The sequence below is a fragment of the Hemicordylus capensis genome, chromosome 12 (genome assembly GCF_027244095.1).
Source record: "Hemicordylus capensis ecotype Gifberg chromosome 12, rHemCap1.1.pri, whole genome shotgun sequence".
NCBI lineage: Eukaryota > Metazoa > Chordata > Lepidosauria > Squamata > Cordylidae > Hemicordylus > Hemicordylus capensis.
Genome location: NC_069668.1, coordinates 2,406,659 through 2,434,387, shown reverse-complemented (window position 1 = coordinate 2,434,387; position 27,729 = coordinate 2,406,659). Strand labels below are relative to the sequence as shown.

Genomic DNA, 27,729 nt, shown 5'->3' with positions numbered 1-27,729 from the left:
CATAAGGTGTTGTTTCAATAAGTTTTGTGTTCATTCTGTTGTGTATGTATGTAGCAGTCATGATGCCTTCTCCCCAGAATTTCTGGGAGAGGTGTGCGTCAGCAAGCATGCATCTTACCATGTCCAGTAGACTTCTGTTCTTTGACACTTCATTCTGTGATGTTTTGGAAGCTACCGTGGTTTGATGCATGATTCCATGTTCTCTCAGCAACAGCTGTGTGGCGCTGGACATATATTCTCCTCCATTGTCTGTGCGCAGGATCTTTGGCTTCCAACCAAATTTGTTGCTTGCCATCACTACATATTCTTGTAGTTTCTCGAGCATCTGTGATTTCTCCTTTAGTAGAAATACACATGTGTATTGTGAGAAATCATTGTTAGAAAATATTTTTGATTACCTATGGTTGCTGGTAGTGGTCCAGATATATCGCTGTGGATCAGCTCTAGGGGTCTTCAGGTCTTCCTTTCACTCTGCTTAGGAAATGGCTTGTTAACTGCTTTGGACAAAAGACAACAAACACAGTTAGTTACAATGTCACATGGTACAAAATCAATGCCATTAGCTAATCCCTTTTCCTTCATGTTCTGGATTGACTCATAGCTCCTGTGTCCTAGGCGTCTATGCCACAGTTACAAGCAGTTTTCATGCAGGCATGACTTAGCAAGGTTCACTTCATTAGGCTGGTATGCCTCAGGTTTAGACTGGGCTGGTCTTTCTCTGTCTGTAGATTGCTCCTCCACACTGTAAAGACCTTTGGATTTACAGCCTACAAGGCAAACCTCTCCATTCTGGGTAACAACACATTGTCTATTTTTAATATACAGTTCACAGCCTTGTTGCTCTAGCTTGGATATTGAAATCAAGGAGCTTGAGAAGTCAGGGATATACAAAACATTCTTAAGAAAAAATGGTTTAACAGATCCATCCAGCAATTTGCAATACAAAATTCCTCCGCCTTTCTTCTTGGCTTTAATTGTAGTATTATTGCCCAAATAAACAGTCTCTTCAGGAATATCAAACAGTTCAGTATAGAAACCCAGATTATTTGAAATATGAACAGAAGAACCTGAATAAAAAATGAACTCTTCATCGCTTTGCATCAAGTTAACATTAAAGGTCCTGTTTGAATATCTTTCTGTATGCTTAAAATCCTGATTCACATTCTCCTTAGTAAAATCTGTCCTTCTTGTCTGATTCTTGGGACAGTTTGCCACCTTGTGACCAAATTGGTTACATAGAAAACATCTAAAGGCATTAGTCCCAGTTGGCCTCATTTCAGGAGCAGTCTCCCTGCTGGCGGTCATGTGACCTCTCTCTCTGGACTGAGTTTCTTTGGCGGCAACGAAGCCAGATCTCTTTGTATGTAAATGTGAGGGCCCCATGTGGTTTCCTCTTGCAGCATTCCCTCCCCACCTCGGGTTTCCTCTGGAATGACCAATTGTTGCTTTAAGGGCAAAGTTACTTGCCAATTCACTTTCATAGCGTGAATTCAAAACTTTTCTCCTGTTTGCTTCAGAAGACAATGTTTGTACTACTTCCTCAAAGCTTAGATTGGTATGGGTTTCCAGTTGGCTGATTATACTGCTATAGCTGGGGGGCATGCTTAGGAACAGAGCTTCCAGCTTCTGACTCTCTGAAAATTGCTCCCCTGCCTCTCTAAAATGAAAAAAAGAAATCTTCCAGAATTCCCACATATGTAGCAAAACGGTCCCCATCTTTATACAGGAGATCCTGCATTTTCTTTCTCAAGTTAAAGGTGTATGCCCACCCCTTCTTCATATGAAAGGAATCTAGCTTGCTTAGCATTTCCTTTGAGGTTCCAAGATCACATATCACATAAAGGTAATTTTTACTCACAGAAGCTGTGATTAGGGCTTGAGATTTCGCATCCTTCATCAGCCAGTTTTCTTTTGAAGTTTTCTCAGCAGCTGTGGTTCCATCTGGGGGGGGGAGGGTCCTCCTCAGTAACTTTTTGGAGTCCTTCTGCTTTCAGTGCAATCCTCAGTCGAGTCTTCCATTCCAAATAGTTGTCTGCATTCAGGATAGTCAGCCTGAGTTTTCCCTCTAGGTATGTAGCCATCCTCACTGGCTCCAAAAGGCAGTTGCTGTAGATTAGCAATTCAAAGTGTCCACGCTAGATCTCACTGGATCTCCTGGAACAAACCTAACTCTCTAGTTGCAGTACATGCAGCTCAAAATACTGGGCTCCCATAACCTGTTGGAAATTCTCTGTGGTGAGAGAATCCCTTTCTCATTATAGCAGAGTGCACAGAGGCACAACACAGCGGTTTAGTTAGGCATGCGTGTGTGTGCTGAGAGTAAAGTAACTTGGAGCCAATTCATAGTTTCAAATCAATATAAAAGGCATTTATTAAGGAACTCCATTCTAGATAGGAAAGTGAGGAGTTAGGATCTCTAATCTAATCTATCTATCTAGCTGGATGCAGATGGATTCTGCATCCTCTAGGCACATATGGTGCAGGGAGAGAGGCTTGCCATGTTGCAAGGTAGAAGGGCAGGTAGGGAAGAGAGGAGAGGAAGGAAGTTAGTCCCTGAGATTAGCAATCTACATTTCAAAGGGATAGCATCAGAGCAGTGGAGAAGGGGTGACCAATGTCTTGACCCTCTAGCCCTCTGACTTACTAGTCTGTGCTCCACTGTCTGAGATGAGACAGCGCAGTCCTTAACTTCCAACACTTTCAGATGCGCTTGCTTTCCAAATGTACAACACACACTGGAGAAGAGAGGAGAAAAGCAAACAGCAGACACTGCTTTGTTTACGATGAACAAGGCTTAGCCGCCTCTGGATGTTGCCAATTTGTGGGATTCTTGGAAGGAGAGCAAAGAAACACCGCCAAGGCAGAGAGGGTTGCCTGCTGCACGTCGAGACACCTTTGCCGGCACCCCAACAGGTGGTCTCCCAGCGACAGTGACAATTTGTGCCTCGAGGGAGCATTGTGTGTCATTTCACATCTTGGTATCCAGCGTTCCCTCTAACAGAGATTCCCAGCTGTTGTGGACTACAACTCCCAGCATCCCCAGTTGCAATGGCCTTGGCTGGGGATTCTGGGAGTTGTAGTCAACAACAGCGGGGAAGTCCTGTTAGAGCAGTGGTTCTCAACGTGTGGGTCCCCAGATGTTGCTGAACTACAACTCCTAGCATCCCTAGCCCCATTGGCCTTTGGTTAGGGATGCTGGGAGTTGTAGTTCAGCAACATCTGGGGACCCACATGTTGAGAACCACTGTGTTAGAGGGACACTGTCTGTATTCCGCTTTAGTTGCATGCAGGAGTGACTTTCTGGGGTAGCAAGGAAAAGCAGTCATAAGGCTTGTTCACATGATAGGAAGGAAGCTATTGGTCAGTCAGATTACCACAGCCCGGCTGGGTTGATGAGCTGCAGTACCCTCTCTGGCCATCATACGGGTAGCGCTGTAGAGTGGTAAAAATAAGGCTGAAAGCTCTCTCTGCCTGAGAGGTGCTCTTTTATATGGGATGAAACACCTAGACCTCATTGCCCTGACTTTAAACTTCCCCTGGATTCCAGAAGCGAGGCCCAATGGACCTGTCACGCAGATTGCCCACCTTCTACAAAGTCGGATGAACACAGCAATAGCATCAGCCTCTGTTTACTTTAAAAGAACAACTTGTGCATGAAAGTCTGCAGAGTTTTGGTACGAGCGCCGGAGCAGTCTACGTGGAGTAGTACAAACAAGTTTTAATTATTTATTGCATGTTCCCTCCTTTTCTTTTTTTTAAATTAAGCAACGCGGCTGGTTTTCTCTGGGTACTACGGCTTTGCCACGCTGCGCTCTGTTAGTAATTCCGTTAATTAGGATGTGCAACTACAGATCTTGCCTGACCTGATCTTCATGTTGAATTCTCATCAGGTCACTCGAACTGAAAGTGAAACCTGTGCAGAAATGTGCCTTTTGGAAGGAGAGGCTGGGAATATACCGTTGAGGGCTAGAGGGCGCCGTTGCCACCACCACCGCCATCAATCAGCAGAGGTCAGGTGACACAAGGCAGCCAATACAAATACAAATACAACAGAAATTTATAGACTTCTTCTCAACCAATGTTCCCAAAGTGGTTTACAGATATATAAATAAGTCACTAAAATGGCTCCCTGTCCCCAAAGGGCTCACAGTCTAAAAAGAAACATAAGGCAGATACCAGCAACAGCCACTGGAGGAATGCTGCGCTGGGGACGGATAGGGCCAGTTGCTCTCTTCCTGCTCAATGAGGAAGGTTTTTGAAAGGTGACTCTTTGCTCAGTTAGGAGGGGTCCACTGGGCCAAATAAAGCTGCCGACCGGCTAGGCTGGTTCTTTCCCCTCCAAGGAGCTCAGAGCAATGTACCTGGTTCTGTTCACCCGCACAAAGGCCCTTTAGGGTAGGTTAGGCTGAGAGAGAAGTGAATGATCCAGAATCACCCAGTGAGTTTAATGGCTGAGGAAGAATTTGAACTTTGGTCACCCTGGTCCTAGTCCAGCACTCTAACCACCACACCATGCCGGCTCTGTAGCCATGCAGTGTTTCAGAAGCAAGAGCAAACTGTTCCCTTGTTCTGAGGCAGAGGGAAGATTTTTTGTTTTTTAAAAAAGAAACTACTTTTATTTCTTTTTAAAAAATTGCTTAGGTTTATGCACTTAGCCCCCCCCCCCCGATTTCTATCTCTGTTCAGATAAAAGTCAACATTAAGTAGGAAGCCACAGGTGAGGAGAGCTGGTCCTGTGGTAGTGAGCATGGATTGTCTCCTTTGCTAAGCAGGGTCTGCCCCGGTTTGCATTTAGATGGGTGACCACATGTGAGCGCTGTAAGATATTCCCCTTAAGGGATGGGCCCATAGTTCAGTGGAAGAATATCTGCTTGCATGCAGAATGTCTCTGGTTCCTTCCCTGGCAGCATCTCCAAGAGAGGGCTGAGAGAGACTCCTGCCTGCAGCCTTGGAGAGCTGCTGCCAGTCTGTGTAGACAATACTGAGCGAGACAGACCAATCGTCTGACTCCACAGAAAGCAGCTCCCTGTGTTCCTAGCCCGCCATGCCAGGATGCCAGACGTCCCCGCGAAGGCTGGGAACGGAACGGGACTGATTAGAGGAGCAAGCCGAGGCAATTAAGTTGGCGAATGGAAAAGCAATTACCGGCTCAAAAGAAATAATAAGCATCAATAAGAGAAGCCAGTATCTCGCCGACAATGAAAGAGGCAAGCTCCTCCAAAGAACTGCAGTAGGGATTCTGAGATAAAATGGAGAGGAAGCGAAGGAGTTATTAAACAATTACCCAGCACCGGGCTGTCTCAAAACTGGAAAAGGTTGGGCTTCTTGGCAGCAGAGATTTCTGAAGGGATGTCGTGGGACGGGTTAGGCCCAATGTTGTCTTTTCTCCTCAGTGGGGAGAGAAGACAGAGAGGAAATGTGACCTATGCCAGAGTTGAGCTTCCAAGTTCCCTCCCTGGCAGCATCTCCAAGATAGGGCTGAGAGATATATTCCTGCCTGCAATCTTGGAGAAGCCGCTGCCAGTCTGTGAAGACAATCCAGAGCTAGAGAAACCAAGGGTCTGAGACTGTATATGGCAGCTTCCTATGTCCCTATGTTCTCCTGGGGGCCAATGGGGGTCCCCATCAACCCTAAGTACGAATTGTTTCTCGGGCCTTTAGGAACACAGAAAACTGCCGTATACTGAGTCAGACCCGTGGTCCGTCTAGCTCAGTATTGTCTACACTGACTGGCAGCGGCTTCTCCAAGGTTCCAGGCAGGAGTCTAGGAGCTCGAACTAGAGATGTTAGTGAACCTGGGACCTTCCAGAAGCACGCAGATGCTCTTCCACTGAGGGGAATATTTTACCGCGTTCACATGTAGTCTCCCATCCAAAGGCAAACCAAGGCAGACCCTGCTTAGCAAAGGGGACAATTCACCCTTGCTCCCACAAGACCAGCTCTCCTCCCCACAGGAGAGCAGCCCCACAGCTCTTAAAGGCACCATGAGCCAATTTCCCTTTGAATCTGGTCACCCCGCTGCGTTGATGCCAGCTCTTTTAAGAGGGGGAGGGAAATTTTCTTATCCAGTGACCTAATTCACTGCTGTTTTTTAATTATTGGGGGGAAAGGGGGAGGGCGATAGAATTCAAAGACAAGGGAAGGCGCTCTAGGCTGGACAAGAGCGATCGTGCTGGTTGAAGATTTAACTAGAATGTTAAAAGAAAGAAAGAAAGAAAGAAAGAAAGAAAGAAAGAAAGAAAGAAAGAAAGAAAAGAACAAAATTTGCAACCAAGCACTGAAATAGTCACTGGCGTTGATATGAAATGGCTGATCTAGCAAAAGAATGAATTCAGGAGGGAACTCATTCTCCCCCCCACCCCCAGAAAGTTCTTATTTGCACTTTTAGGAGTGGGCTTAAAAGAGTTGGCTTAATTAATCAAAAGTAACTTTCAGAAGTCTGCTGGGTTTCCCCCCCTTAAGGAATCCATGGACTCCAACTTTCTCAATTGTACCAGGAACCCTTGCCTTCTGAGAATCCCATAGATTAATTTGGCACAATCTGGAAAAGTCCTTCCTTTTGTCGGTCCTAAAGTTGGACGACCAGCAGCCAGGTGGATGGACTCGATGACGACAGCCATGAAGGCACCACTGAGAGACCTTCAAGGCCAAGTGGAAGACAGATCACCCTGGAGAGAATCTATCTCTGTGGTTGCTAAGAGTCGGCACCGACTTGATGGCACTTAATCAATTAATCATAAGAACATAGGAAGCTGCCATATACTGAGTCAGACCCTTGGTCCAGCTAGCTCAGTATTGTCTGCACAGACTGGCAGCGGCTTCTCCAAGGTTGCAGGCAGGAATCTTTCTCAGCCCTATCTTGGAGATGCCAGAGAGGGAACGTGGAACCTTCTGCTCTTCCCAGAGTGGCTCCATCCCCTAAGGGGAATACCTTACAGTGTTCACACATCAGGTCTCCCATTCATCTGCAACCTAGGCAGACCCTGCTTAGCTAAGAGGACAAGTCATGCTGGCTACCACAAGACCAGCTCTCCTTTCCTTTGTCCAAGCCCAATCAATCAATCAAAGTTGGATTGGTTATCAGTTTCATGGGATGACCCCCGGTTCCAGTGTTATGAGAGAAGAAGGGCAACCAAAATGATGAGGGTCCTGGAGTACCTTCCTTATGGGGCAGGGCTACCGCATCTGGGGCTTTTTAGTTTGGAGAAGAGGCAACTAAGGGGAGACATGATCGAGGTGTATAAAATGATACATGGAGTGGAGAGGGTGGACCGAGAAAAGAACATCTGCACCGCAGACAGAAGAGCCAAACATACCATTTCTGACGTTGAACTGCTACCAGTCAGTGTATATATTACTGAGTTAGATGGACCCATAGTCAGACTCAGGGGAAGGCAGCTTCTTCGGAAAGATCCATAGCTCAGTGGTGGAGCATTTGCTGTGCACATAGGAGGTCCCAGGTTCAATCCCTGGCAGCATCCTTAGGTAGGCCTGGGAAAGATTTCTGCCTGAAATCTTGGAGAGCTGCTGCCAGTCAGAGTGGACAACGCTGAGCTAGATAGGCCAGTAGTCTCACTCAGAAGGCGGCAGCTTCTTCTGTTCCTCACTCAGCCGAACCCATCTGCCCCCTCTTGCCAAATTTCCGTCTGTCCTGAACAGGTGTGGTGGCCTTTGGGAAGGGAGCAGCATTTATTACGAACAATTAGACAGGAAGAAGACAAAGCGCCCCCGCTCGTTAATATTGTTCAATGATTAGAAAGCAATTAACTTGTATTGCCTTTGGAGATCACAAGAGACGTTGTTTTCCACTCAGGCTTCAGCGGAAGTCACGAAACCTGCCTTCCCGAACGGCAATTAAAAGATCATCAGTGGCCAGGTATGAATTAATCGGCGTGACCTGTGCCACATAACCCAAATGATGAATTACAAACCCGGAAATATTTTGCTTTACCTCAAAGAAGCGATTGCTAGTTAGCAAGGACAGGTCTGGAACCCCAGCAAAATGCTGTAATGTATCCCCGGGGTGTGTCTGTTCCTGAGCCTAATGCCTGAGCCTCTCTCTGTGTAAATTGGCCTGAGCCATTTTTGGAAGGGCAGTATAGAAATTGAAATAATAATAATAATAATACCCCCAGTGAGGCACAACCTTGCGTGCTCTGAGGAAGGTGAGAGCTATGCCAGAGGTCCAACCGTACTGGACAGGTCTCACCAGAGGAGCCAGACAAAGAGTGCCTCTCCCGTCAACAATATGGTGAGACGTAACTTTAATAAATCTATACCGGATCGGTCGTCGCCCGGGTCAACAAGGACCGCGCCAGGTGCTGGAGTCCCTGGACCTCTGGTGGCAAGTGGGCAATAGGACTCAGGATCTTCAGTTGAGCAACCAGGGCTGGAGACAGCAAAGTTACTGGAAGAAACGTTGCTTAACCGAAAAAAAATATACGAAAAATGCCAACAAGGAAATAATGATCTGCTATTACAAGTCTAGTCCAACTAGAAGAGGTTATTTAAAAAGAATGTACCAAATTTGGAAAGAGAAGCATCCAGATACAGAAATAACAGAACAAAGGCTAGCAGACCAGAGAAGATTCATAATAAGAAATAAAGTATTCACAGGAGTTGAGCTGGAAGAACTGCAGAGAGCAACACAAGCTCAAGATATGGAAGAAGAATTACCACCAACTGAAGCAGTTGCTCAGGCGCAGGTGGAGGAGGTGTTGGAAATCGAGGATGCCACTGTTACTGAACTGTTTCAAAATCAAAACCAGGCAACCTCCCCTTTGCCTTCACCTCAAAAACCCAAATGCCGTTTAACAGAAAAGCAACAAGAACTAAAGCAAAAAATAACTGAGCACATGAACCAAACAACCACCAGGGTTCGACTTCCAGCTCTAAAAACAGTTGCCAAAAAACAACTTGCTCAGGTATTAAAAGATGTCAATGATGCACTTGCAGAAATAACAACCAAGAATTTGCAAGAAACAAACCAACTAATGTACAGTGCAGCAACAATAACAACACAAGAGCTCGGATGTAAGATCAATGGACCTGTAAAAAAAGAAAGCAGTACATCACCTAAATGGAAGATTAGATTAGAAAATAAAATCTCCAGGCTTAGATCAGATGCTAGTAAATGGAAAGATATGAAAGACAAGAAGCTGAAGAATGAAAACACCAAACAGTATCTGATCCAAAAATACCACCTAGATTCAAGGAAAATTAGAGAAGTCCTGGAAATAATAAAGCAGCAAATAACAGCAGTGTCAAAGAAGATTAGCAGGTATGAAGCCAGAATTACACAACACAGGCAGAATCTCCAATTCCAGTCGAATCAGAGGCGTTTCTACCAAAGCATAGAAGGAGAAACTGCAAGAAACGTAGAAACACCAAATAGAGAAGAAACAGTGCAATTCTGGGGGAAATTATGGGACAATCCAATAGATCATAAAAAAGCAGGCTGGATGAAAGAGGTCAAAAAATGTAACCAACAAATGCAAGATCTAATAATAACACCAGAATTAATAAGTGAAAGAGCAAAGAAAATTAAAAATTGGACTGCGCCAGGTGATGATGAATGGCATGTCTTTTGGCTTAAACAGCTAACGAGTCTTCATAAACAACTGTCAAAACAGTTCAATCACATTTTGCAAGGAGGTGATATTGAACAATGGCTAACAACTGGGAAAACTCATCTCATCATGAAAGACCCAGCACAAGGTGCAATTCCAAGTAATTATAGACTGATAACCTGTCTGCCAACCATGTTCAAATTATTAACTGGAATAATAGCAGATGAAGTGATGCAACACTTATTAACTAACAAACAGCTTCCAGTAGAACAGAAAGGAAATTGCCCGAACACCAGAGGCACAAAAGACCAGCTGCTGATTGACAAAATGATTTTAGAATATTGCAAGAGAAGAAAAACAAATCTAAGTGTTGCATGGATTGACTACAAGAAAGCCTTCGATTCATTGCCTCACACGTGGATACTAAAATGTTTAGAAACAACTAGTGTCAGCAAAAACATTCAGATATTTATAAAAAAAGCAATGAGCATGTGGAGTACACAGTTAACAATCAATGGCGAGGCACTTGGACAGGTTAGCATTAGAAGAGGCATTTTCCAAGGGGACTCACTATCCCCTCTATTGTTTGTAATCACCATGACCCCACTTTCACAAATACTAAACAAAACAGGCCTCGGATACCAAACACCTAAAACATCAAGTCAAATCAACCATCTGCTGTACATGGACGATCTGAAGTTGTATGGAAAGTCCCAGTCAGAAATCGAATCACTGCTAAACACTGTCCGTATATTCAGTAGCGATATAGGAATGGAGTTTGGACTAGACAAGTGTGCTGCATTAATAATGAACAGAGGGAAAATAAGAAAAACAGAAGGAATAGAACTGTCCAATGGAAGCAAGATCAAGAACCTGGAAGAGAAAGAACATTACAAATACTTGGGCATTCTCCAGGCTGATAATATTGTACACACTGAAGTTAAAAGAAAAATTGGAGGTGAATACATCAGGAGAGTTCGAAAAATCCTCAAGTCCAAACTCAATGGCGGGAACACCATACAAGCCATAAACACCTGGGTTATATCTGTTATCAGATACACTGCAGGAATAATACACTTGACCCAGGCAGAGCTAGAGACGCTAGATCGTAAGACCAGGAAAATCATGACCATCAATCATGCTCTGCACCCCCGCAGTGATGTCGATAGGCTATACCTCCCTCACAGCTCAGGTGGAAGAGGAATGCTGCAAGTCCATCAAACAGTAGAGGAGGAGAAAAGAGGCCTTGAAGATTATATCAAGGACATTGAAGAAGATGCACTTCAAATGGTCAATAGTGAGAAACTATTCAACACCAATGAAAGAAAGCAGGCCTACAAGAAAGAACAAGTCAAGAACCGAGCAGAAAAATGGAAAATTAAGCCCCTGCATGGTCAATATTTGCACAATATAAGTGGAAAATCAGTCATCAGCAAGACCTGGCAATGGCTTAAGAATGGTTGCTTGAAGAAAGAAACAGAGGGTTTAATACTGGCGGCGCAAGAACAGGCACTAAGAACAAATGCAATAAGAGCAAAAGTTGAAAAATCCACAACAAACAGCAAGTGCTGTCTTTGTAAAGAAGCAGATGAAACAGTGGACCACCTAATCAGCTGTTGTAAAAAGATTGCACAGACTGACAACAAACAAAGGCATGACAAGGTAGCAGGGATGATACACTGGAACATCTGCAAAAAATACAAGCTACCTGTAGCCAAGAATTGGTGGGACCATCAAATTGAAAAAGTGGTAGAAAATGAAGATGTAAAAATATTATGGGACTTTCGACTACAAACAGACAAACATCTGCCACACAATACACCAGATATAACTGTAGTCGAGAAGAAAGAAAAACAAGTCAAAATAATCGACATAGCAATACCAGGGGATAGCAGAATAGAAGAAAAAGAAATAGAAAAGAATAACCAAATACAAAGATCTACAAATTGAAATTGAAAGGCTGTGGCAGAAAAAAACCAAAATAATCCCAGTGGTAATTGGCGCCCTGGGTGCAGTCCCAAAAGACCTTGAAGAGCACCTCAACACCATCGGGGCCACAGAAATCACCATCAGCCAATTTCAAAAAGCAGCTTTACTGGGAACAGCCTATATTCTGCGACAATATCTATAACAATTGAAAATAAAATTCTGGCATCCCAGGTCCTTGGGAAGGACTCGATGTCTGGATAAAACAAACCAGTCAATAACACCTGTCTGACTGTGTAAAGAAGCCATAATAATAATAATTGAAGTTTTAGGCACCTTTCTCCCTGAGAGGCGGAAAGAGTCTTGAAGGGGTATTCTCCAAGCTGAGAAATTTCCTGCTTTTGTTGTTGTTGTTTTTGCCTTCCTTTCTCTTCACTTCTTGTGCACAGAGTACCTTGGATTCTTGGAGTTCAGAGAAGCTCAATGGAAAAACACTTGCTTTGCATAGCTAAGGTCCCCATTCAATTCCCTGGCCTGTAAGGGCTGCAAAAGACTCCAGTCTGAAATCTCATAGAGCTGCTGCTGGTCAGTGTTGACAATGCTGAGTTAGATGGACCAATGGCCTGTGTTCCTATGAAGCCCTGGGACGTCCCACGGATGTCAGTCTGTGCTGGGTCTGTGACGGCTGCCAGTTTAGGAATCACGCCAGTTGTCTGTGGATGGTTATTAATGCTGCTGTCAGAAGGGGGTCTCGGGAGACCGAGACTCTTTTCATATTTATCTCTTGCAACAGACTCATCGTGAAAGGTTGACAAGGCAAGATACTGGCTTTCGGCCCTGGGGGACCTCGGTGGAGACTCCTTGGGAAGGGCGGAGGGGAGAGAGACGGTGTGGGTAAACAGCCGTCTGTTGGATATTGACTGCGGTTTCTCCGCCGTCTGCCGGCACGGTTTGCGCTGGGTGCCTTCATTGCCTTGGAATAAAGCACTCCATGCTTTACGGTTTATGAAAGCGGCTTCAAACCAGGGTTTCTTTCTCCAGGAGATTCCGGAACCGATTTCAGTTGAACACTTCAGAAGGCAAAAAATGATTGTCGATGTTCTTTTAAACTTTTAATTCGATTTGTACGTTGATATCCTAGTTTAAGATCTGCACTGGTGGAGTGGCTCAGTATTGTTTTTAGATGTTTTGGGAACTTCCTTGAGATTGTTTTAATGAAAGGCGGTATATATAAATCTAACAATAGTTAGATAGATAGATAGACAGATAGATAGATAATGATTAAGTGCCATCAAATTGGTGTTGACTTTTAGAAACTACATAGATAGATTCTCCCCAGGATGATTTGTCTTCAGCTTAGATAAATAAAATTGCACAAAGGTATGGGGATGTAATTCATGTGCGTCACATCATAGGAACATAGGAAGCTGCCATATACTGGGTCAGACCCTTGGTCTATCTAGCTCAGGATTGTCTTCACAGACTGGCAGCGGCTTCTCCAAGGTTGCAGGCAGGAATCTCTCTCAGCCCTATCTTGGAGATGCTGCCAGGGAGGGAACTTGGAATCTTCTTGCTCTTCCCAGAGCGGCTCCATTATCCCCCAAGAGGAATCTCTTCCAGTGCTCACACTTCTAGTCACCCATTCATATGCAACCAGGGTGGACCCTGCTTAGCTAAGGGGACAAGTCATGCTCTTATATTGGGTAGCAGCGATATTGGAAGGTGCTGAAAGGCATAATCTCATACTGCGTGGGAGGAGGCAATGGTCAACCCCTCCTGTATTCTACCTGTATTCTACCAAATACAACCACAGGGCTCTATGGTCGCCACGAGTCGCCACTGACTCAAGGGCACAACCTTTCTTTTCTTATTGTATATTGTATCTATTTTATTGTTGTGAGCCACCCTGAGCAGTAGTGTACCGGAGGGGCGGGGTATAAATATTTGAAATAAAATAAAATAAAATAAAATAAAATAAAATAAAAACAGCACTTCGCTGCACTGAACAGGAGGTTGAAGTCCTCTAGGTTTGCCCTTCCAACATGGCAGTTCTCCAAAAAGAGACTCTCAGATCTTGCTCTCTGCAGAATTGTTTCCCAAATCCTCTGCTCCATATCCGAGTATTCAAACACCTTTTAACACAAGTTCAGCTAAAAGTCTTGGCGAGTCATAAGCATTGATTTGTGATCTGCAACAGCCCCCCCCTTTTGTTTTTATTAAAAGCTTTGCTCTGCATCTCTAAAGGGGCATCCAAGTGATATTGAACACATAAATTAAGACGGAGCAGTGTAGAATTAGGGCAGCATTTGAAAATGGATTTTTATTCATTTTTGCTCTCATTATTGGTGCATTAAGGCAATTTGCATATGGGGATGCAAAATAAAATCAAGATTTATGCATAGTTTGTGCATTTCCTCTCAGCTTGCGTGCCTTCTGGTTCTTTTGAGGAACATCGGCACCTATGAACATAAGAACAGCCCTGGAGATCAGGCCCAAGAAAGCCCATCTAGTCCAGCATCCTGTTTCACACAGTGGCCCACCAGATGCCACTGAGAAGCCCACAGGCAGGAGTCGAAGGCTCCTGCTATTTGCAACTCTCCTGCGATTGCAACTGGGATTCAGAGGTAGATTTCGCCTGCATCAGGAGGTTACACATAGCCTTCAAGACTAGTAGCCAGTGATAGACCTGCCCTCCGTGAATTTCTCTAAGTCCCACTGAAAGGCTTCCAAGCTGGTGGGCATCACATCCTTTGGCAAGGAATTTCACAGATTAATTACAGGCTGTGTGAGGGAAGAACTTCCTTTGGTGGGTCCAAAATTTCCTGTTAATCTGTTTCATGGAATGACCTCTGATTCCAGTATGGTGGGAGGAGGAGAAAAATTTCTCTCTGTCCACACCGTGCATGATTTTATAGCCCTCTACCATATCTCCCCAATTGCTTTCTTCCTGACCTAAAAAGCCCCAGGGGTTGTAGCCTGAAGAACATCTGCTTTGCATGTAGAAGGTCTCTGGTTCAATCCCTGGTGGCATCTCCAGGTCAGGCCAGGAAAGATTCCTGCCTGCAACCTTGGAGAAGCTGCTGCCAGTCTATGAAGACAATACTGAGCTGGATGGACCAAGGGTCTGACTCAGTATATGGCAGCTTCCTATGTTCCTCATAGCTAGCCAGTGAGTATTTTGAATGGGGAAGCATGCGCGCAATCCCTTTCACCACCTAAATAAAACATTTCTGTTCAGGCAGGCGTTTTCTTTACGGTGGCTTGCTACTGACATCTTCTGAGGTGTGTTTTGGATTTTGTCTTATGATTTTTGATGCTTTCATTCTCATTTTAATTGTATTTTTAATTGATTGTTTTGGCTGGCAGCACACTCCTTTGAGCACCTGATGGAAAAGCACTCCACTTTAAATAAACAAATCTGATCTTTCAGGAGAGTGCAATCACATCTAGAAGTGGGTTTACCATCACCATCACTTCCAGTGTGTTTGGATGGGAACACAGCCTGTGCACGTGTGAAATAGTCGTCAGCATTTTGACTGGCGAAGGATTTGCAGTACCCTGATTTGATTTGATTTATAATAGCTCAGCCGAATGCCAAATAAGTAGCCCGTGAGCACTTTGGATGGGGAAGGATGCGCATTAGCTTGAACATTTGGACAATAACCCAGCCCTATGTTCAATAGCTAGCAGGTGAGCACTGGACAATCCCATCAAACAGCTAGCTGGTGAGCACTTTGAACATAAAAGGTTGTGAAATAGCTTGATCATCTGGACAATAGCCCATCTCATCAAACAGCTAACTGGTGTGAGCAATTTGAACACGAAAGGTTGTGCAATAGCTAAGCTTGATCATTCAGGAAAAGTACTCAATCCTAAGTGCAATAGCTGGCTGGCAACCAGCTAATTGAACGAGGAAGGATGCACAATAGTCTCATTATTTGTACAATAGCTCCCTGCTAACTTAGCAAAGAGACAACTTTTGAAGTGGCGATTCTCCACTTTAAGTGGAGGGGAGAGCAACTGGCCTTAAACATCCACAGCATCCCTTCAATAGCTGTTGCTGGTGTCTATCGTCTGCTTCTTTTCAGTTTGTGAGCCCTCTGGGGACAGGCGGCCATCTTATTTATGTTATTATTTATTTTTCTATGTAAACTGCTTTGATAACTTTGGTTGAAGAGTGGTTTGTAAATATTTGTCGTAGTCATAGTAGTAGTATAACTGCACAGTGAGCACTCTGAATGGGGAAGGATGTAAAATAGCATGATGTTTTGAGCAATAGCCCAGTCCTGTGTGAAATAGTTGGCCGGTGAGTGCTTTGAATAGGGAAGGATGCACAATAGCTTGATCATTTGGACAATAACACAGCCCTGTTCTCAATAGTTGGCCGGTGAGCACTTTGAAGGCGGGAAGGATGTAAAATAGTCTGGTCTTCCAGACAATAACACAGCCCAAAGTCAAATAGCTAGCCAGAGAGCACTTCAAGAGAGGAAGGTTATACCACAACTTGATCATGTGGACAATAACCCAGCCCTATGTGAAACAGCTAGCTGGTGAGCATTTTGAATGGGGAACGATGTGCAATAGTCTGACCTTCTGAACAATAGTCCAGTTCAATGTACAATAGCTAGCTGGTCAAACCAAATGGCAGTTGGTGGGGGGATTCTGTGCACTTTGTCCTTCCCGAGGGCTTTAATCCTCACAGGAGCCCCCCACAGGCTGCAGCCAGTTATCATCAGTGAGTGTCTGTGATAAAATAGCCGGCAAATATTTTAATAAATAGCCTGCTCATGCATATGATGTAGCGTTGCACCTGATAATAATACAGCAGTGACAAATGGCAGTTCTCCCCAGCACTGGGATTAATAGTTAAAAGGGAGGCAGGGAATAATCACCAGGGCCCACGAGGCTACATTAAAAATCATTTACATTTTACGGGCCCCATAAAAAGGTGCCTTGTGCCAGGTAATTAATCATGCATTATAAATGCAGCTTTTATTAAAAAAGAGGCGGTGGCAAATACCCATCCCTTCAGCATGGAGTTGAGTTCTTCTTTCTTACAGGTGTTGAAAAAATGCTGTATTCCCAGGACCCACATTTCTCTGGGGCCATGAATTGTGGGCGAATATGGCACAGCAAGGAAAATGACTTGACTAGCAAGCCAGAGGTTGCCGGTTCGAATTTCCGCTGGTATGTTTCCCAGACACCTCTATTGGGCAGCAGCGATATCGGAAGATACTGAAAGGCATCATCTCACACTGCGGGAGGAGGCAATGGCAAACCCTTCCTGTATTCTACCAAAAACAATCACAGGGCTCTGTGGTTGCCACGATTCGGCACCAACTCGACGGCATACTTTACCTTTACTTGATATCAGCAGTAAAGGATACCGTATATCAGCTTGCATGCAGAAGGTTCAATCCCTGGCAGCATCTTCAGGTAGGGCTGGGAGAGACTCCAGGCTGAAACCTTGGAGAGCTGCTGCCAGTCAGTGTAGGGAATCCCGAGATGGACCAAAAGCTCTACTTGGTAGATGACAGCTTGCTAGAGAATGGGGCCAAAGCTCAGTGGCAGAGCATCTGCCAGGCATGCAGATGGTCCCAGGTTCAATCTCTGGCTGCATCTCCATGTAGGACTGGGAGAATCAATCTCCTGCCTGGAACCTCGGAGAGCTGCTGCCAGTCAGTGCCAACAATCCTGAGCTAGATGGGCCTGACTCTGGACAAAGCAGCTCCTTGTTCCTAGATGTCTCTTTGGGCACTGCTGGAGATGCTGCTGGACCAGCGAGGCGGTTGAGTGACCTGGCACAGCAGTTGGGAGCTCTTCTGTCCTGCTCCTCATGAACTAATCAGCACCGTGGCGTGCCATGAATGATTCAGACGGGGCCGGGTGGAAGAGATGCCAGGCTGAAGGCCCCGTCTCTCCACCTTAAATAAATGTTGATTTTAACCCGAATGCATTACCTTGAGCTCCATGGCTAAATGCATTTTGCTCAGCAGGTCTGGCATGGTTCTAATTAAGGCTTTGTCAGCTGTTCCATTACACACCTTTCCCTGCCAGCACTTGGTATTTATCACCCGTTTCAAATCTCTGCAGCCTGGTGTTGGAGCATCACTCTTGGCAAAGGGGGGGGGGCTGCATCGAGAAGGGGTGGAGGGGGGCTTTGTTTCAGGGAAGGGAGATATTTTTCAAGCCCTGGGGAAGTCAGGGAAAGGTCACGGGGGAAAACCTTCTCCTGATTTACACCATCAGGGAGAATCTACAGAATCAGGCCATTGGTCCATCTAGCTCAGGATTGTCTTCACAGACTGGCAGCGGCTTCTCCAAGGTTGCAGGCAGGAGTCTCTCTCAGCCCTCTCTTGGAGATGCTGCCAGGGAGGGAAAGCAGGAACCTTGGATGCTCTTCCCAGAGTGGCCCCATTATCCCCTGAGGGGAATCTCTTCCAGTGCTCACACTTGTGGTCTCCCATCCAAATGCAAACCAGGGTGGATCCTGTTTATCAAAGAAGACAATTCATGCTTGCTAGCACAAGACCAGCTTTCCTCCCATGCTGCAGGCCTGCTACAGAGGCGGGCGGGAGAATGTGGTTCTGCAACATCAGAGGCACATGGTTCAGGGAGTGGGAGAACGCCCAGAATGCCCTTCTGTTTGGAGGTGGTGATCCGGCCTTGTGGAAGTGAGCATGAATTGTCCCTGTGCTAAGAAGGGCTTGCATTGGTTTGGAGCATCTAGGCTCCAAGTTCACTCCCTGGTAGCACCTCCAAGATCGGGCTGAGAGAGACTACTGCCTGTAACCTTGGAGAAGCCGCTGCCAGTCTGTGAAGACAATACTGAGCTAGACAGACCAAGGGTCTGACTCAGTATATGGCAGCTTCCTATCTTCCTATGCTTGCATGATGCACAAGGTCCTGGGTTCTGTCCATGGCATCATCTCAAGGCATGGCAGGGAAAGACCCTTGGAGAGCTGCTGCCAGTCAGTGTAGATAGTACTGAACCAGATGGACCAAGATTCTGAACCAATAGGCAGCAACTTTCTAGGGCATGGTGCCCTTCTCAGTGGTAAAGCATCTGCTTGGCATGCAGAAGGTCCCAGGCTCAATCCCTGGCAGCGTCTCCAGGTAGGGCTGGGAAAGACCTGTGCTTGCAACCTTGGAGACCTGCTGCCAGTCAGTGCAGACAATACTGAGTCAGGTGGACCAAGGCAGCTTTTAGATAAAGGAAGGACTGCAGCCCTGTTAGGGCACCGGTTTTTGCTTCTACTGAGTCCGTCTCCAGGGGTCCATCTAGCTCAGTATTGTCCTCTCTGACTGGCAGCGGTGCCCGCATGTGGTCACCCATCCCAATGCAAACCAAGATGAACCTAGCTTAGCAGAGGGCCAGCACATGCTCGCTACTGCAAGACCAGCTCTCCAGGCCTGCCGCAGGCACACAGAGGTTTGCCGCTGCCCCTGACCGTAGCTGCCTGGACTTCTGGGGCTCTAGGTAGGTTCCTTTGCTGCCTGTTAGGTGAATCATCCTTCGGGATTCCTGCTGGGGTAAAGAAGCCATTAACAGCCCTCCACTGGGAGCCTGAAATGGTGAGATCTCTCTCTCTCTCTTTCTTTCATGGGCGCCCGGAGCCAAGGCACTTGGTGTTGGAAATTCTCTGTGGTGAGAGAATCCCTTTTTCAATATAGCAGAGTGCACAGAGGCACAAACACAGCGGATTTAGTTAGGCATGCATGTGTGCTAAGAGTAAAGTAACTTGGAGCCAATTGCTAGTTTCAAATCAATATAAAAGGTATTTATTAAGGAACTCCATTCTAGATAGGAAAGTGAGGATTTAGGATCTCTAATCTATATATCTAAATGGATGCAGATGGATTCACCATCTTCTCTGCACATATGGTGCAGGGCAAGAGACTTGCCATGTTGCAAGGTCAACAGCCAGGTAGCAAGAGAGAGAAGGAGGAAGGAAGTTGAATCCCCTAAGATTAGCAATCTACATTTCAAAGGGATAGCATCAGAGCAGCGGGAAGTGATGACCAAATGTCTTTGACCTTCTAGCCCTCTGACTTACTAGTCTGTCCTCCACTGTCTGAGGCAAAGAGACAGCGCAAAGTCCTTTAACTTCCAACACCCCCCTCGATGTCTCGTGACTCAGCTCACAAGATTCATTTTCTCTCTCAGCTTTTCAAAGCAGGGTCTTGGTAGTGGCTTAGTGAGTATGTCTGCAAGCATTTCATTTGTTGGGCAGTAGATCGGCTTGATTAGTCCATCTTTCTGCAGACTTCTCACTACATGGTACTTCACATCAATATGTCTGGTACTCCTCTTTACATCTTCTTGTTTGGAGAGTTGAATGCAGCTTTGGTTGTCTTCATACACTGCTATGGGCTGTGGTACATCTGTACCTAGGTCCTTCAGTAGTTGACACAGCCATTGTATCTCGTGCAAGCCCTGTGCAGCTGATACATATTCCGCTTCAGTGGTTGATGATGCTACTATGTCTTGTTTTCTGCTTGACAAGCTTATGGCTCCATCTCCATAGAAAATTATGTGACCACTGGTGGATTTCCTGTCTGTTATATCTCCACCCCAGTTTGCATCTACGTATGCTTCTAGTTTTGGTTGACTGTTAGCTGGTAGCTTGAGCTTAAAGTGTGCAGTACCCTTTAGGTACCTAACAAGTCTCTTAATTGCATTCCAGTCCTTGACTGTTGGTGATGCAGTCTTTCTGCAAAGTAAGCCAACTGATGTGCTAATATCTGGCTTAGTGAGTGTACTAATGTATAAAAGCTTACCCAATGCTTCACGATATCTATGGTTGTCAGATAGTGGCTCAGTTTGATCTTCTTGCTTTATGTAGTTCACTTCCATTGGAGTTGGTGTAGGATTTGCATTTTCCAGTCTGAGCAAGTTTATCAAGTCTTTAATTTTCTGTTCTTGGTTGATCAGGAAACTTCCATCTTTCTCTCTTTGTACTTGAATGCCCAAGTAGTGTGCAATGTTGCCAAGTTGCTTGACTTCCACTTCTTTGTTCAGATGATCCATTATTTCCTTGCTGTCATCTGGATTTTCATAGGCAAGAATCAAATCATCAACATACGCCAAAATGTAAGTCCATTTCCCATCTCTGCATCTCGTATACAGGCAGGGATCAGCTTCACTTCTTTTGAAGTTTGCTTGAAGCAGCATATCATTCAGTTTTATGTTCCATGCTCTGGCAGCCTGTTTTAAACCGTAAATGCTCTTTTGCAGTTTGCATACATAGTCCTCTTTGTCTTTCTCTAAGAAACCTGGTGGCTGTTGCATGTAAATGTCTTCTTCCAGTTCACCATGTAAGAATGCAGTTTTCATGTCTAGGTGTTCAACATACATTCCTTTGCTAGCACCAATACTTAACAGAGTCCTTACTGTGGTGTGTTTAACCACTGGTGCAAAGGTTTCATCATAATCTTCTCCATATTTCTGTGAATATCTTTTGCTACTAATCTGGCTTTGTAGCGCTGAATCTCACCATCAGCATCATGTTTGAGTTTGAAAACCCATTTGCAGCCAATAACTTTTCTTCCTTGTGGTAACTTAGTAAGAGTCCAGGTTTTGTTTTTCTGTAGAGCCTCAAGCTCTTCAATTGCAGCCTGTTTCCACTTCTGGGCTTCTGGTTGTGGTAGCTGGGATATTTCCTCCCATGATGAAGGTTCTGGTTGTTCCGCTGTTCTTGCGAGGTAGGACAGCCTCGGAGCTGGAACACCTCTGTTTGAGCGTGTTGATCGCCTCACCTCACCCTCTGTGGTCTCTCCCATTACCTCGGGTGCATCTGGTGGATTGCTGGGGGTCTCTGTGTCGAGTGTGGTTGGTTCTGGATCTGCTGTCTCCTCCTCCTCAATTCCTCTGAGATCAGGAAGCATAATCCAGTCATCAGGGTGCTTGGTCTGGTTGCTTGCTTCGGTGTAGGCCCCCTCTGAAGGTGTAGCTCTTTCATTCTCATCAAAATACACCGCTCTGTTTATGGTTATCCTGTTGGTGTCAGGATCCAGAATTCTGTAGGCTTTGGATTGTGCTGCGTAGCCTACAAAAATCCCTTTTGTGGCCCTAGGCCCTAACTTAGTCCTTTTTTCCTTTGGGATGTATGAGTAAGCCGTGCTTCCAAAGACACGCAGATGCGTCATGGACGGCTTATGACCATGCCAAAGTTCATAAGGTGTTATTTCAATAAGTTTTGTGTTCATTCTGTTGTGTATGTATGTAGCAGTCATGATGCCTTCTCCCCAGAATTTCTGTGGGAGGTGTGCGTCAGCAAGCATGCATCTTACCATGTCCAGTAGAGTTCTGTTCATTCTTTCTGCGATTCCATTTTGGGGCGGGCAGTAAGGCACCGTAGTTTTATGCACGATTCCATGTTCTCTCAAGAACTGCTGTGTAGCATTGGACATGTATTCTCCTCCATTGTCTGTGCGCAGGGTCTTTGGCTTCCAGCCAAATTTGTTGCTTGCCATCGCCACATATTGTTTTAATTTCTCCAGCATCTCTGATTTTTCCTTCAGTAAATAAACACACGTGTATCGTGAGAAATCATCTGTTATAGTTAGAAAATATTTATGATTACCCATGGTTGCTGGTAGTGGTCCAGATATGTCACTGTGGATCAGATCCAAGGGTCCTTTCGTCTTCCTTTCACTCTGCTTTGGGAATGGCTTGTTTACTGCTTTGAACTCGCGACAAGAAACACAGTTAGTTACAATGTCACATGGTACAAAATCAATGCCATTAGCTAATCCCTGTTCCTTCATGTTTTGAATTGATTCAAAACTTCTGTGTCCTAGTCTTCTGTGCCATAATTGTAAGCAGTTTCCATGCTGACACAACTTGGCTAGGTTCACTACATTAGGCTGGTATGCCTCAGGTCTGGACTGGGCTGGTCTTTCTCTGTCTGTAAATTGCTCTTCCACATGATAAAGACCTTGAAATTCCGAGCCCACAAGGCAAACTTCTCCATTCTGGGTAACAACACATTGTCCATCTTTAATATACAATTCACAGCCTTGTTGCTCTAGCTTGGATATTGAAATCAAGGAGCTTGAGAATTCAGGGATATACAAAACATCTCTCAGAAAAAATGGTTTAACAGATCCATCCAGCAATTTGCAATATAAAATTCCTTTGCCCTTTTTCTTTGCTTTAATTGTAGTATTATTGCCCAAATAAACAGTCTCTTCAGGAATATCAAACAGTTCAGTATAGAAACTTAGATTTTTAGAAATATGGACAGATGACCCAGAATCTAAAATCAGCTTTTCATTATTTTTCATTAAATTAACACTATAGTTCTTGTTGAAATGTCTGTCTGTATACTTGGAATCTCTATTTTCATTCTCCTTTGTTTGACTGATATTCCCAGACCTCCTGGTCTGATTCTTGGGACAATGCGCCACCCGGTGGCCAAATTCGTTACATAGGAAACACCTGAAGGCTTTGTTTCCAGCTGACCTCATTCAGCACTGGCGGTCATGTGACCTCTCTCTCTGGGCTGAGTTTCTCTGGTGTAATCGGCTCTCTTTGTATGCAAATGTGAGGTGCCCATGCGGTTCCCTCTTGCAGCATTTCCTCCAGCATTCCCTCCCCATCTCGGGTTACGTCTGAAATGATCAATTGTTGCTTTAAGAGCAAAGTTATTTGCCAGTTCACTTTCATAGCGTGAGTTTAAAAGGTTTCTTCGGTTTGCCTCCGAAGACAATGTTTCTACACCCTTTTCAAAGTTTAGATTGGTGTGGGTTTCCAATTGCCCAATTATAGTGCTATAGGAAGCAGGCAAGCTCAAGAACAGAGTCTCCAGCTTTTGACTCTCTGTAAATTCCTCTCCTGCTTGTCTAAATTGAAAAAAGAAATCTTCTAAAGTCCCAATAAAAGTAGAGAAACAGTCCCCATCTTTATATTGGAGGTCTTGCAATTTTCGGCGTAAATTAAACGTGTATGCCCATCCTTTCCTCATATGCATAGAATCTAGCTTGTTTAGCATCTCCTTTGAGGTTCCAAGACCACAAATAGCATAAAGGAAAGTTTTACTCACGGAAGCTGCAATCATCGCTTGTGATTTTTGGTCCTTAATTAGCCAGAGTTCCTTCTCCTTTTTCTCAGCATCCGAGGTTCCATCTGGCGGCGGGTCTCCCTCAGTAACTTGGTGGAGTCCCTCTGCTTTCAGTGCAATCCTCAGTCGAGTCTTCCATTCCAAGTAATTATCCGCTTCCAGGATGGTAAGCCTGAGTTTTCCCTCCAGGTATGCAGCCATGCTCACCGGCTCCAAAAGGCAGTTGCTGTAGATTAGCAATTCAAAGTGTCCACGCTAGATCTCAATGGATCTCCTGGAACAAACCTAACTCTCTAGTTGCAGCACACGCAGCTCAAAATACTGCTCCCATAACTTGCTGGGCCCATAACCTGTTGGAAATTCTCTGTGGTGAGAGAATCCCTTTTTCAATATAGCAGAGTGCACAGAGGCACAAACACAGCGGATTTAGTTAGGCATGCATGTGTGCTAAGAGTAAAGTAACTTGGAGCCAATTGCTAGTTTCAAATCAATATAAAAGGTATTTATTAAGGAACTCCATTCTAGATAGGAAAGTGAGGATTTAGGATCTCTAATCTATATATCTAAATGGATGCAGATGGATTCACCATCTTCTCTGCACATATGGTGCAGGGCAAGAGACTTGCCATGTTGCAAGGTCAACAGCCAGGTAGCAAGAGAGAGAAGGAGGAAGGAAGTTGAATCCCCTAAGATTAGCAATCTACATTTCAAAGGGATAGCATCAGAGCAGCGGGAAGTGATGACCAAATGTCTTTGACCTTCTAGCCCTCTGACTTACTAGTCTGTCCTCCACTGTCTGAGGCAAAGAGACAGCGCAAAGTCCTAATACTGTCTAGGCCATGTGGGCATCTTCTCCTTCATCACCTTTCCCTTGACACATAATAAATGGCTCCCATCCGGGGAGAGTGAATTCGCATAATCGACAAGTGGGACGCATGCGCGCACACACAAACGCACACACACACCGATGCCCTTAGATTGCCCTGCTGTTTGTGAGCCTGTGGAGAAGCTGCACCTCCCATCTGCAAGGCCATTTTTTTTAAACGATAAATTGTCTTGCTAGAGGGAGGGGAGGGTTCGACACCAGAAAAGGGTGGCACTCTTTGCCGGAGCGGAGCAGATGTGCCCTGCCTTCAGCAGACATGCTGGCAATTTTTCAGAAGGCGGCGGTGGAAAATAGAAATAGAATAATAGAATCCTGGCACGGAAGGGAGCCAGGTGGTCATCTAGTCCACCCCCCGGCTCAGTGCACTGCAACAGCGTTCCTGATAGATGGCCTTCCAGCCTCTGTTGGGAAGCCTCCAGTGAAGGAGAGCCCACCACACTATAAAGCAGACTGTGGCCTCTGTTGAACAGACTGGGGTGGTCGGCACAGAGGTCAGAACCAGGCCAACTGAAACCTGCAGGGGAAATGACCCTGGGCCACCTGCACAGCACACATGGTCTTACCCAGCCCAGTTCCTGGCCAGGACGGGAGTGAAGGGGCTGGCTTGGCTCCTGGGAAGTTGGAGGAGTCTCCTCGCTGCCTGGCTCCTGAGAGGATGGAGGGATCTCCACACTACCTGGCTTCTGGGGATTGGCAGAATCTCCTTTCTACTTGGCTCCTGGGAGGCTGGAGGAGTCTCCTCCCTACTTGGCTGTACTGACTTCTGCTGTTTGTTCTGCAGAAGAGAAGGGCGTGAATGAGGCTTCTCTAAACAACAGAGGCCTTTTTTTAAAAAGGACTGTCATATACTTTATTATTTGGCACTCTGCTGTAAAGTTCCCATCTGATGGATTGTGGGGAGTGAAATGGGGACTAGAAAGTATTGGGGTGTGTGTGTGTGTGTGTCCGCTGCCTCTTTCTCTCTCTTGGAGTGATCTCTGTTAAAGGTTAACCCAGAAGACTCCACTTCAGCATGCAGCTCAGCAATCCTGCCTGAACCCTTCCTATTCATCCTGAGCAGTTGTGGGAAGCGGGCTGGGGGTAGAACCAACTTCTTGAATGGTGGTGGTGTGTGTGTATTTTAATTTAAGTAGCGCATAAACCTGACATCCTTTTTATTGTGGCTGTCGGGCAATTGGGACATGGGGAGTTATCGTTTCTGGTGCTGCTTTCCTCCACTGGTGCTTAGCTGAGGATCTCCCCCCGGGAGATGTACTATTTCATTTAGCTCCAGAGGCTTCTGCGGGGGGTGGGGAACAGATCTTCTAGGGACCAAGGGTGCCTCTGCCTCTCTCAAAAGCACCTGCTGTCGATCCGTGCCTTTTAAGATCGTGGCATTTCCTGCTGCTACGTGGCAGCAAAGGATGTCAGAACAAGCTCCGCGGGACCAGGCCAAGCTTTATCTAGTCCAGCATCCTGCCCTGTGCAGGGGGACCCCAGGTGCATCTTGGAAGCAGTAGGTCCCAAGTTCCTTCCCTGGCAGCATCTCCAAGAGAGGGCTGAGAGAGACTCCTGCCTGCAACCTGGGAGAAGCTGCTGCCAGTCTGGGTAGACAATACTGAGCGAGATGGACCAAGGGTCTGACTCAGTGTATGGCAGCTTCCTATGTTCCTATGTTCCCGAACAAACGGGTGGCCAGTGCAGTTTCTTTCAAAACTGAGGCAATGTAATATAATCGCAAGCAGTTCCTGAGACCAGTCTTGGCATGACATTCTGCACTTGATGCGGTCAGAAACTCACCTGCTGGTCTCCAGCATCATAATTCACCTCCTCTTCTTTCCCCTGCATTACGGGCGGGTCGTGATGCTCTCTGCCAAAATCCATACTTCTTCTCATGGGTAGGACCTCGTTTCTGCTCCTGTGCTGCAAATCTAATGCTCCCTTCTCCTCCTCCAGGTCACAAAGAGGGAGGCAAAGCCTAGGCCGTTACATCAGGATTCGCTCATGCCAGACAGTTTTATTGCCTCAAGATGGAACGGCACCTGGGGCCATCTGTCAAAATGATGTGGGGTGGGGGTGGGGGATAAAAATGAGACCTGGATTTCTGTTGCCAAGGGTGAAGAGCCAGCCTTATGGCAATAAGCATGGATTTTCCCATTTGCTAAGCAGGGCTCACCTTGGTTTGCATTTGGATGGGTTACTATGTGTGAGTGCTGCAAAATATTCCCCTTAGGAGATGGGGCTGTCACTAAGTGGAAGAACACCTGTTCTGCCTGCAGAAGCTGCAAGGTTCAATCCCTGGCAGCATCTTCAGGTAGGGCTGGGATAGATTCTTGTCTGAAACCTTGGAGAGCCGCTGCCGGTCAGAGCAGACAGTACTGAACAAGATCTATCAAGGGTCTGACTCCATAAAAGGTAGCTTCCTATGTTTTTATGGGTATAGGAGCATTGCTCAGCGGAAGAGCAACTGCTTTGCACACAGAAGGTCCCAGTTTCAACCCTTTGCAGCATCTCGAGGTAGGGCAGGAAAAGACTCCTGCCTTGGAAAGCTGTTGCCAGTCAGTGTAGACAAGACTGAACGAGATGGATCCAGGGTATAAGGCAGCTTCCTACGCAAGCCTGTGCTCTAGGCCATACCACAGAGAAATGAGCCACAGTGCATATGTATAGTACTGAGCAGTGAACATCAGATGTACAGAGACACTTGCCAGTGTGCCTCCTCAGACTGCTGGCTAGTGGCCACTTCCCTATCCTCTCTAAGAGCCCCCAAGATGCCCTTTGGAATGACCAGCCCCTACCTTCATTTGTCTTCAGGTCAACTCCTCTCCTCTTCAGCACTGGACAGCTCATCTTTTGTTCAGCACTGGGCAGCTCCTCTTTTGCTCTGCAGTGGACAACTCCTCTCTTGTTTCGCACTGGGTAGCTCCTCTCTTGTCCAGCACTTGTTCAACACTGGGCAGCTCCTCTCTTGTTTAGCACTGGGCAGCAAATGTCTTGTTCAGCACCGGACAGCTTATCTCATGGTCAGCACTGATGGCTGAACAGCTCCCTCGCCTCGCTCACCAGGATGAAGAGGGTGATGTCGCTTCATCTTTCAGGACCACCATGGTATGATGGCTCACCTGGCCCAGCACAACAGCGAACTGCCTCAGCAGCCAGAACTAGAAAAATAAGAATAGGGAATTCAAAACTCTAAAATCCAAGAAAATCCAGAGTGGGAAACTTTCAGAAGCAGGTTGATATTTTAGCAGAGTAGTCTAAATTGAGGATTTCTAACAGACTGACCCTAATTGCCTGGCATATG

General features: G+C 45.7%; 2 protein-coding genes across 2 annotated transcripts in view; both read right to left on the bottom strand.

Annotated features, from left to right (window-relative positions):
- The window catches only part of LIG3 (DNA ligase 3), a 61,633-nt gene extending 34,343 nt beyond the window's left edge, over positions 1 to 27,290 (bottom strand). The window contains exon 1 of the mRNA XM_053274667.1: positions 27,224 to 27,290. Within this exon, the coding sequence (XP_053130642.1) occupies positions 27,224 to 27,275 (52 nt within the window). The 5' untranslated portion in view covers positions 27,276 to 27,290. The remainder of the gene's footprint in view (positions 1 to 27,223) is intronic.
- LOC128335877 (uncharacterized) lies at positions 631 to 16,984 on the bottom strand. Its single transcript, XM_053274670.1, has 2 exons — positions 16,854 to 16,984; positions 631 to 2,735 (listed from the first exon to the last, which is right to left on the bottom strand). The coding sequence occupies exon 2, from the start codon at positions 1,714 to 1,716 to the stop codon at positions 631 to 633; it is 1,086 nt and encodes a 361-aa protein (XP_053130645.1). The 5' UTR covers positions 1,717 to 2,735; positions 16,854 to 16,984.
- Positions 27,291 to 27,729: the final 439 nt, after the last annotated feature.

Bases quoted from the DNA above. Each gene is read 5' to 3' on its own strand.
- LOC128335877 (XM_053274670.1), bottom strand. From the start codon at position 1,716: ATGGGGACCGTTTTGCTACATATGTGGGAATTCTGGAAGATTTCTTTT.